The 11,923-nt window shown below is 44.1% G+C and overlaps 1 protein-coding gene across 1 annotated transcript in view; it reads right to left on the minus strand.

The window, feature by feature from the left end:
• Positions 1–2,705, minus strand: part of BMPR2 (bone morphogenetic protein receptor, type II (serine/threonine kinase)) — a 231,944-nt gene extending 229,239 nt beyond the window's left edge. The window contains exon 1 of the mRNA XM_006861975.1: positions 2,076–2,705. Within this exon, the coding sequence (XP_006862037.1) occupies positions 2,076–2,151 (76 nt within the window). The 5' untranslated portion in view covers positions 2,152–2,705. The remainder of the gene's footprint in view (positions 1–2,075) is intronic.
• Between the last annotated feature and the right edge of the window lie 9,218 nt (positions 2,706–11,923).

The following is an 11,923-nucleotide window of genomic DNA, read 5'->3' on the forward strand; positions in this document are numbered from 1 at the left end:
CTGTGCAGGGTCACTATGAGTTGGAACTGACTCCATGGTACTTAACAACAACAATATAACCCAGCATGAGAATCAAACGAGAAAATGGCATGTGAAGTGATGAAAATAGCCACTGATGTACGGCAAGTGCCCAATAAATACGCGTTGTTATTGGGAGTCCTGGTGTCGCGCTATAGGCTAAGCAGTGGACCACAAGGTCAGCTTGAGCTACAAGTTGGTGGTTCAAACTCACCAGTTGCTCCTCAGAAATCCTATACAGGGTCACAATGAGTCAGAACCAACTCAAAGGAACTTTATCAACAATGAATTGCTACAGCTCGGAAATCCAGCTTTGTAAATGTTTATATCTAGTGGCATGTAATACTAAAGACAAAAAAAGCAGTGATTCTTTTAACTTAGCCCTTTTAAGGGTCACAATTCTAAGAACATTTCATTTACCAAATAGAAATTTACTTTTAAATCAGTGGCTTTTATCGTAGTTTTATTCATTCTGACAAAATGATAAGCATGCACTACAAGTGAGAAACGAGTCAAAATTGGCCAAAAATAACAGAATAGTGGAAACTCCCTGTGCACTAAGATTTCTGCTCATTGAATGGCTTACTTGAGCTTAAAACCTTTGACTCTCCATATCTTACACAAACCACAGGGCTTAAAGCTAGAGAAATTAAATAGCTAACAGTATCAAGCGAAAAAGAGAAAATCACATCTTTTTATCTCAAAAAGGATACACAGATGCAGTGATGTAACCAGAACTGTGAGTTTATATAGCCTGTATCTTAACCACCACATTAAGAATATGAAAATATCAGCTTCAAAGTGCATTCAATTCAGAAGTTCTAATTGTTTAACACAACTATATGTATCTTAAAAACAGTATACATTAGTCAATAATATCAAAAGCATAAAAAAGTAACTTGAAATTCTGTATTTTCCCAGTACAGATTTTTTAAAAAGGAAATTAAGTAACCCTTGTGAAATATATTAAATATGAAAATGCACACTTAATAAAAGAAGAAAACTGACAAACGGTCATGTCCTTTACTCGTTTTTAAAAAGTATAGCCTATTCGGCCATTGTAAACCAAACTTAAGAATTACAAGTAGTTAAATGCAACTGAGACATGAGGTGTTTTTTCTAAGGCGTCTAAGAACTAAAAAGAAAATATCCAAAGGCTAGGAGGGCTACCATTTCCCGTTAAGCTTCGGCAAAATGTCGAAGAACTTTCAGGATTCGAATGTCCTAGAAGTCTGATGTCAGGTCAAAGATGTCTCAGTGACCAGAAAGTCAACAGATGCCAGAAATACTTCTGGGCCCCAGTGCCCAGAAAACACTGCTTTGCACAACAATTCCAAAAGCATGCAAAATACGAGTGACTAGCTTGACAAGATAAAGATATCATTCCTAAAATACTTTGAATCCAAATAGGACTTATGGTAACCATAGTTCACCACCTTACCCACTGTATACAATGCACACCACGTATTGTGTATACATTGTATTACCATTCTGGTTCCTCCACATTTATTCTATTCATTCTGCAACATGTTGAAATCAAGAAAGTAACAATGGATTCTCAAACGCTGATCTAAATCGAAACATAAGGTTCAAGCGTGTGTTCTACAGTTGGACTGAAAACCACAAGGTCGGCAGTTCAAACCCACCAGCCGCTTCTCGGAAACCCTACACAGGGTCGCTAAGAGTCAGAACCGACTAGACGGCACTTAACAACAACGACATAGTAAAAAAAAAAAAAAAATTAAATTAATCGACAGGTCTGTTTCCCAAGATCTCATAATAGGCACTGTTCACTAGTGATTAAAATATTATTTTTAATCCCTGCATTACCTCACAGCTAAAAATGTCAAGATACCACACCCAGTGTCTTTTTTTTTTTAATCCGTGGGGGAAGGGTGGGGAGTCTGGAAGTGGGGACAGGAAACGGCACGAAAACGTTAAAGGCCCTTTCCACCCGACGCAGAAGAAGCACCCAGGTCCGAGGCCACGGCACCCTCCGAGGGGCGAGCGCGGCCCGGCCTCCGTGGGCTCCCGCCCGCCGGTGGGAGGCTACTCACCGGCCGCCGAGCTGACCAGCAGGACGGCCCACAGCAGCGAAGGCACCCGCCGAGGACACTGCAGCGACGAAGTCATCCTGTGGCCAGCCAAGAAGCAAAAGAGCAAAGAAAAGGACTGTGGAAAGTAAATACGGGCGGAGAAATGCCCGCGAGGCTCAGCGTGGCGCTCGTCGGACTCGTCCTGCCCGTATATTACGATGCAGTTTGAAAGGACAAATGGCAGATGAGAAGACCTAGCTGCAGAGCTTTCATTCCGCTGCAGAAACTGCCTTCATTTTCTTCCCTCGAGGCTGGGGGGAGGGGGGTTCACTCGCCTAGGACGGGGTGCCTCGCGGCCCCCCAAATTGAAGGCATGTCCGTGGGGAAGGCAGGGAGCTGAGACGAAATCCCCAGTTATTCCCCTCGTAGTTTCACAATATCAAAAAAATATCCAGGTACGGGCGAAAACATATCCAGAGTGCCGAGGGGTGGAGGGCGGGGATTCGGGGGCCGCGCCGAGGATGAGAACTAGTTCCCGACCACCGCGAAGGGCGAAGCCGGGCAAACGGCGGCAGCGCCCAGTGGCGCGAGTCGCATCGCCAGCAGCTTCAGGAGGGCAGGTTCTCTATTTAAGTTTCGCTTCGGTGCTTCCTTCACTCCGATTTCGCCAATACCAAATGCTCTGGCTCGACGCGATCAAAAAAGGTGCCTTTCTCCATGGACAAATCCACAGGCTCCACGCCTCCGCCGCGGAGCAAACTGCAAGGGTCCCGCTGGGTCGGGCCACAGGGCTGAGGGGCGACGGCAAGAGGGGGAGGGGAGGGGACGGCAGGCTGGGGAGGTGCCCGGGAGGCTCCCCTTTCTGGCCTTCCCGGTGCGCTCCTCTTTCTTCCTCGTTGATTCCTGCCTCTCGATCTAGCAGGAGGTAGAGTCCACCAGGAAAGCCTCCTCTTCTCGCCTCAGTAGCTCTGGTGAGCGAATCACAACCCCCCTAGAAAGCCGCTGCCGCCGCCGGCGCCTCGTTCTCCCGCAACTCTGGGCTCCGGGTGGAGCTCCGGCGTCGCGGGCCGACGGCGGGGGCCGGCGGGAGGGCAGATGTAGGTGGCTGGGGAGGAGGGTGGGAAGAGAGGCGGTGAAGACACCCTGCGCCCCTCCGGGAAGCACTTCCAGTGGCTCCGAACAGACCAGACACAAAGGGGGGAGTCGCCACAGCTGCCAGTCTGCGGCGCTCCCAGTCACTGGAGTTGCCCCGCCCCCGCCACCTCCGCCTCCTCCTTCAGTCTCCAGCTCTTCCCAGCCCTGTCTGTCTCAGGCCTGTGGTGCAGCGCGGGCGGCGGCGAGACTAGGCTCGCGCTGCGCCTGCGCTCCCAGGGCCCCGCCCAGCCCCGCCCCTCGCACCCGAACTGACTGTGGAGGAGTTGGTGGTCCTCGCGCGGTCCTAGCGTGGCGTGTCTTGCCCCTGAATTGCTGAGAGCCGCCTAAGGCCAGCAGCCCGCGATGCTCCACAATGGCCTTCCTCCTACAGACATACACACACTTCCAAACGTGGGTAACATCACACACTCACACACACACACACACACACACACACTTCCAAACGTGGATAACATGGAACTTGTAAATGTGTGTAAGAGAGGACGGCCACACCTTTTGTCCAGCGTTCGGCCAACTCTTTGGAGCCCCTGACTGAGACGCCACCGCCTCCTCTAGGACTCTTGGAGTAAAGCCTCAAGGGGCAGAACCACCTCATTGTTTTACTGGCCAGAGCCTGATACTTCGTGGCCCAAAGAACCCAGACGGGCCCGCCTTTGCGAGAACCAGAGACCTTGGCCTCTTTAGGTTCCCCTCACTGACCCAAACAAAAGCCGGGATTTTTGCTCTTACTGGCATCCTGCTTTCTTCGAGCACCCATTCTCTTCCTCTTCTTGGCTGACAGGATTACTGAAACAATCAGAAGGATCTGAAGCCAAAAAGGAAGCTCTTGCTTTTAAAATTCTATAACCGTTCAGCAGTGCTGTCTGTCTAGGGGTGGGTGCCCAGGGGCCTCGCAGAGGACAACTGCGGTAGGGAGTTCCTGTCTCACGTTAGACTGGTGGCAAGTTTTCTCACCCAAGGAGAGGAGAAGGCCTCTTTCGTAAATCAGCTTCCATGGATCCCAAAAATATCCAGGTTCTTTAAACCATTTTTCTGATTTGCAAATGTCTGCACCCAAGTAACAAGCAATAGGAGAGGGCATGCTCTCCTGGGGGGGGGTGTCTTCTAAACCCCCCCTCCCCCGTGGAAACAGGCAATTTAAGTGGGATATTGCCAGGCAGTGGGGAGAAGATGACCTGTGATCTCCAGGATCTGAAGTCTGTGCTTAGTACTTAGCCCTGAGGTGGAAAATTCGCGTGGGAGGGCAATCTTAGACGTGAAGTCTAGCCTTCTCCTCCCCCACTAAGCAAAGGGTTATTCTGAAGGCTGGTTTTGCTGGTCTTTCATTGTGGCTAAGGGCAGTTCCAAAGATGAGTTCACAGATACTCCTGAAGTCTCCTCTTTACTTGCTTTTTCAAGTCTCTTCTTATCTGTTTATCTGAACTTCTTGTAAATAAATCTCTACATTCCTCAAACTGGTTGCCGCTATCATGCTAAAAGTCTTCTATAATTAGGGGTTGCAGTAATAGCACCGCAGAATTCGCTCCAAAGCTTTTAAGTTGAAATAGGTATAGTTTACCTTTCCTGCAGAGAGCGAAACCTTTCTATATGATAAACCCCTCCTAAGGGGGGGAAAAAAGCATATTCTTTAATTGCTTCGCTTTATTATTATATTTTGATTTGCCCCATAGTCCTAAATAAGAAAGTGGTATTACTTTACCATAAGGCTTCCAAGAAATGAAATCTAACAACCCATTGCATCAAGTCAATTCCAACTGATAGTGAATGCAATAAATGAACCAAACCATTTCTCTAACAGCGCTCTCTACTGCTCATTTAGATTCAACCATCAACTCCAATACACAGAATTCAAACATCATACAGTTATGGGGCTTATTGGGGGAAGTTAACAAGTTACAATTTGGGGTCAAAAATGCTCAGGGCATAATAGTCAAGGTCAGCTGCTGATAAATGCCCATAGGACACACCTCTCCATCATATGTCTCAACCTGGAGGCATTGGTCTCTAGCTCCCTCACTTACCTGCCTGGAGGCACCCCAATCTACAAGCAAGCTTCCTGACAAAAGTCACTCTGCTTTACTTGCTCCATGGGCTGGAAAGACCACAGCTCTGTCTCGTGCTGATTCTCGGTTCTGCTGCTACTGCTCCTCTGCCACTCCTCTGATGTGACAGTTTTCTGTTCTTGGGCCAAGAAGTTCAATTTGAGGGATCTCAGAGTCCAAAAGACGTGCTCCACTCCTGGCTCTACTTCTTCGATGGTAGTGAGATGCCCCCGCCTGCTTTTCATTTAAACCCATACTAGACTTCCAATTTTTTACAATTACAATGAACTTTGCTAATGTCGACAGCTGAATCATGTCATCCTATCAGTATCTTCTCCCACCTTCTCTTCCCCAGACCCAGTAGTTCAGAAACATTGTTTGGTGGGAGTTCGACTATGGCTAGACAAGATGTTAGATACTTCACTACACTACAGCTCACCCCTGGCTCTTCTAGCCATTGTCCCTTTCATACATTATGGATGAACTTTCCCCATATTACTTTAATTGTGCACATCCATTAAACCTAGTAAGCCAGCCATTACACATATCTCCCCCCATTTTAGATACCCAGTTTCTAAATTTCCCATCTCTATCAACCCAGTCTTTTAAGAAGATGAACATGTTCCTTGATGTAAAGAATCTTTTACTTTTGTTGGAAACTTTAGGCATCTGCATTAATAAGCAAAGTCCAGTTCACAGCAAATCATCAAAAGTTCAGCAATTTATACTAGATCAACATCTATTTCTTCATTAGGTTGGGTCAATTCAGTCTTAGCCATCCTTGCTAGGTTAAACGGGTACCAGCTGTAAGCTTGGGACTCCAAGCTCTCCTCCCTGCACTTCAGACCAACTGGCCCCTTCACTTACTCACTCTTTCAGCCCTAGCCCCACCATGGGGTAGGTCAGTACTGGTAGACTCAAGAGTCCCTATATTTCACACCAGCCAGCCCTTTTTCTTCTCTCAACTAGTTTCTTCATTGCTGCATACTGCCCCATTTCTAGCCATCAAGTGGACCCAAGTGAAAACCAGTGAGCAACCCAGCCTGTCTACTTGCCAAGTCCCTTAAACTTTCAGTCCTAGAATGGGGTTCTCTTTGGTGGGCACAGATTTTTTCTGCCTCGATGCTTCCAACAGCAAACTGCTCACTTGAAATTCAAAACCCCAGTTATTTCTCTTTCTTCAGGTCTTTCCTTCAAAGATAAATTTGTTCTCACAGCAGTTACGGATGGGGCTCAAGTTTTCATATGAGACTCTTGCTCTACAAAGGCTTAACCAAAAAGCCCATTTTGGGGGGGCAATTCCAAACTCCACTTTTAGCCTATTCAATCATGTATAATCTGAAGGTGGGCTTACAAGATCTCTGTAATCGACATAATCATATTAATTCCCATCACATAAGAAGGTCTACTTTGCAGTACTAAGTAGGAGAGGCATTTAATATCCTAGTGCAGTCAGATAAATACATAATCCTTAACCCTTTTTTAATCTTTTAAAGTTTAACCCAAGTTTAATCTTTTTTCCACTCCTGGACTGTCTCTCCGTTTATGTGCATATGGCCTTGGGCCTCTGTCAGGATAGATCCAGTAGGCCCCGAGCCCCTATCAGCCATCATTTTTATCTGGCTTTTTGCCTTAGGAGACTCCAATAGCAGCTTTTCTTCTCTCAACTGCAGCATAACATCTCTTACATTTCTTTCAGCCATTACAGATAACAATAAGCAAAGTAACCATTTAAAAATTAGTTTCCCATGTCCCTTCCCTCTTACAAAACCCCATACTTCCATGAGTTTGGAGCCATTACAATGAGCAGCACTTCTGATACTAGCTGCAAATAAGGGACCAAACCATTTCTCCAACAATACTCTCTACTGTTGGGTTCAATAATCCATTGTAATGGCTACGAAGAACTCAGACCATACTCACATTTCGGAAGGAAGTTAACAGGCTACAATTTGGGGTCAGAAATGTTCAGGGCACAGTTGTTCCAGGCAGCTGCTGATAAATGCCAATAGGACACACCCCTTCACATTGAGCCTCAGCTAGGCACTGGGTTCTAGCTCCCCGACTTAAGTGCCTGGAGGCACCCCAGTCTACAAGCCAGCTCCCTGCCAAAAGTCACTCTGCTTTACCTGTTCTGTGGCCTGGGAAGATCACAGCTCTGTCTCATGCTCTGGTTCTTGGTTCTGCTGCTACTGCTTCTCTGCCACTCCTTCTGTGATGGTTTTCTGTCCCTGGGTTCAAGGAAGTGCAATTTGCAAGGATCTTGGAGTCCAAAAGACACCCTACTCCTACCTCTACTTCTTTGACGGTAGCGAGATGCCCCTTCTGCTTCTCAGACAACTCATTTTATACCTATGCCAGAGTTTCAAAGTTTTACAATTATAATGAGCTTGGCTAACATCCACAGCTGAATCATGTTATCCTATCAGTATCTTCTCCACCTTCTCTTAATCAGACCCAGCAGGGCAGAAACATTATTTGGTATGAGTTACACTATGATGAGAAGAAACATTAGATACTTCACTACACCACAGTGACCTCATAGGACAGTAGAACTAACTATTCCTTAGGGTTTCAAGACTATAAGTTTTTATGGGAGCAAACAATCTCATCTTTCTCCTGAGGGGTAGTTGGTGGGTTGGTTAGAATAGCCCACTTTTGGTTAACCAATACTTAGCCCACTTATACATGTCATAAATGTGTGGTACCTTGTATGAGGGGTAAAAAAGGTTCTAGGGGGAAGAAATGAGAAAATAAATGTCATTCGATTTGGTCAGAATAATTATTACATAACCAGGTAAACAATCTTCTTTTTTCTATAATTCACATCCAGAAAACACTTCAGAGAATTGCTGATGATGCTAAGTGCCATCAAGTTGATTTCAGCTCATAGTGACCCTATGTATGAACAACAGAATGAAACATTGCCTAGTCCTGTGCCATCCTCACCATCATTGCTATGTTTGAGTCCATTATTGCAGACACTGGGTCAATCCATCTCCGTGAGGGTCTTCCTCTTTTTTTGCTGACCTTCTACTTCACCAAGAAGATGTCCTTCTCTGTGACTGGTCCCTTCTGATAATATATCTGTCATGGATTGAATTGTATCCCCCAAAATATGTGTCAACTTGGTTGGGCCATGATTCTCAGTTGGCAGTTATGTAATGATGTAACCCCCGACCCCCACCCCATAATGTGAATCTGATTTGACTTAAGCTCTGGTAGTGTAGTGGTTACGAATCAGGCTGCGAACCTTAAGGTTAGCAGTTCAAAACTACCAGCTGTTCCGCAGGAGAAAAACGAGGCTTTCTGCTCCTATAAAGATTTACAGCCTCAGAAACCCTGTACAGGGTCGCTAATAGCCGGTTCCGATTCCACGACACACAAGCATCACCACCACCAATCTGATATAATTATCTATGAGTTGTAAATCCTCAATTTTATGATATTAAGCCCCAAGTCCTGGTGTGGCATTGCAGGATAATGTACTGGACCAAAATGTCAGTTTAAACTGCAAGGTCAGCACTTCAAACCTACCAGCCACTCTTCAAAAACCCTATATAGAGTCAGTATGAGTCAGAACAGACTCAATGGCACTTAAAAGCAAACAACAACAACAATATCAATGAGGCTGAATGCAATCTACAAGATTAGGTTTTATTTGGAGTCAGTCTCTTTTGCGATATTAAAGAGACTAAACAAGAGTCCTGGCGTGGCACTGTAGGATAAGCCCTGGACTGCAGGGTCAGTTTGAACTGCAAGGTTGGCTGTTCAAACTCACAAGCTGCTCCTCGGAAACCTAATACAGTATCACTGTGAGTCGGAACCAACTTGATGGCATTTAACAGCAACAACAAACAAGCAAATAGAACTCAGAGGGACTTATTATCACCAAGCAAGAAACCTGGGGTGTCTGCACTGTGAAACTCCTAGACCTAGAGAAAGATTAATGCCAAGAGGCATGGGTATCTCCAAGGAATGTTGGACTTACAGATGCTGAAAGGAGACAATGATCCCCAGATCCAACAAAGGAAGTGTTCCTCTAGAGCTGACAATCTAAATTTGGGCTGCTAGCCTCTTAAAAAGGAGCTCTGGTAGCGTAGTGGTTACGAATAGGGCTGTGAACCACAAGGTCAGCAGTTCGAAACTACCAGCTGTTCCACAGGAGAAAGATGAGGCTTTCTGCTTCCATAAAGATATACAGCCTCGGAAACCCTATACAGGGTCACGATGAGTCGAAACTGACTCCACAGCACACAACAACAACAACAAAGCCTCTTAAGCTATGAGCAGAGTCTTAGTTTGGTGCTGTAGGATAAGCACTGTACTGCTAACCACAAGTCAGTGGTTCAAACCCATCAGCCACTTCTCGGAAACAGGGTCACTATGCGTTGGATACTCCGCAGCACTTAACAATAACAACTAATTAAGAGAATAAATTTATTTGTTAAAGGCATTCAGTTGTGGTATTTCAGTTAGAGTAGCACAAGATACTTTAGAGAATATTCAAAGGATGTGAGAAAAAATCTCACCATCTTCACTTCTAAGAAACGTTCTGCCTGTACTTCTTCTGAGACAGATTTGTTTTTTCTGGCTGTCCATGGTATACTGAGTATTCTTTGCCAACATCATAATTCAAAGCATCAATTCTTCTTAAGTCTTCCTTAATCACTGTCCAACTTTCACACACGTATGAGGCAATTGAAAATACCATCGTTGGGTCAGGCACACTTAGCCCTCAAAATGACATCTTTGCTCTTGAACACTTTAAAAGAGAGCTTTCCCAGCATCATTTATTTGATTTCTTGACTGCTGCTTCCTTGGGCTTTGATTGTGGAACCAGGTAAAATAGATCCTTGACAACTTCAATCTTTTTTCCATTTATCATAATGTTGTTTATTGGTACACTAGTGACAATTTTTGTTTTCTTTATATTGAAGTGTAATTCATATGGAAAGCTATTGTCTTTGATATTCATAAGTATTTCAAGTCCTCTTCACTTTCAGCAAACCAGGTTGTGTCATCTGCATATTGTTACTGAATCTTTCTCTAATCCTTTATACCACATTCTTCTTCATACAGTCCAGCTTCTTGTGTTATTTGCTTATCATAAGTGAAAGTATACAGCCTTGACACACAACTTTCTTAATTTTAAATCATGCAGTATCCCCTTATTCTGTTTAAATGTCTTCCTCTTGGTCTATACACAGTTTCCACATAAGCACTGTGCTAAGGAATTCCCAGTCTTTGCACTGCTATCCATAATTTGTTATTATCTACACAGTCAAATGCCTTTACATATTCCATAAAAAAAATAGGTATACATCTTTCTGGTACTCTGTGCTTTCAGTCAAGATCCACCTAACATCAGTAATAATATTCTTATTTCATATCTTTTTCTAAAACCAGCTTGAATTTATAGCAATTCTCTGTTGATATACTACAGCAACCCTTTTTAAATTACCTTCAGTAAGAAACAACAACAACAACAACAACAAATTACCTTCAGTAAAAACTTTTAAGCTCTTTTTTATGATTTGGGTGAAAACATATCGGTTTTCCATGTAATATACACATTTTGTTACCTGGCACTGATTACAATCCCTACCATATGACACAACTCTTCCCACTTCCTCCCTGGATTTCCTATTCACATGCATCCTTTCTTCAGCAAAATTTTACTTAAATGTTATATTAATGAGCCAAAGGCCAAACTCACTGCTGTGGGTCAGTTTGATTCAGTTCTTCCAAGACTATAAATCTTCATGTGAACAGTCAACCTCAGCTTTCTCTCAGAGAGTGCCTGGTAGGCTTGAACCACCAACCTTGAAGTTAGCAGCCCATTACTTAACCTACTGCACCAGCAGGACTACTCATAGTAAAGATGTTGTTCATAATTTCTGTATTCTGTTAGATCACCTTTCTTTGGAATGGGCACGTGTATGGATTTCTTCCAGTCATTTGGCAAGATAGCTGTCTTCCAAATTTCTTGGCACAGGAAACTGAATGCTTCCAGTGTTGCATCTGTTTGTTGAAACATCTCAATTGATATTCTGTAATTACTGGAGATTGTTTTTCGCTAGTGCCTTCAGTGCAGCTTAAACTTCCTCCTCCAATAATATCAGTTTTTGATCATTCGCTGTCTCCTGAAATGGTTGAATGCCGACTAATTTTTTTGTATAATGCCTGTTTATTTCTTCCATCTTCTTTTGATGCTTCCTGTGTTGTTCCATATTCTGCCCAGGAACTCAACAACAATAAGGATTATCATCTAGTCAATTCTAACTCATAGTGATTCTATAGGACAGTGTAGACTGCTTCATAGGATTTCCAAGACCTAAATCTATGGTGCTATGGGGTAAGCATTGGACTGCTAACTGTAAGGTTAGTGGTTCAAACCCACCAGCCACTCCTTGGAAACCCTCTACAGGGTCACTAAGTTGGAACCGACTCAATGGTACTTAACAACAACAGCAACTACAAATCTTTAAAAAGCTGACTGTAACATCTGTGTCCTGTGAAGTAACTGATGGTGGTGGTGGTATTTCTGTACTGTGGATTGAGTGGAGGGTTCGAAATGCAACCAAGCATTTAACCATTGAGCTACCAGGGCTCCTTCAACAACAAAAAGAAAATAAAGTAGTATTTTTTTAAAAACCTAATTTGTAATCA

Source organism: Chrysochloris asiatica, unplaced genomic scaffold, assembly GCF_000296735.1.
Source record: "Chrysochloris asiatica unplaced genomic scaffold, ChrAsi1.0 scaffold00045, whole genome shotgun sequence".
NCBI lineage: Eukaryota > Metazoa > Chordata > Mammalia > Afrosoricida > Chrysochloridae > Chrysochloris > Chrysochloris asiatica.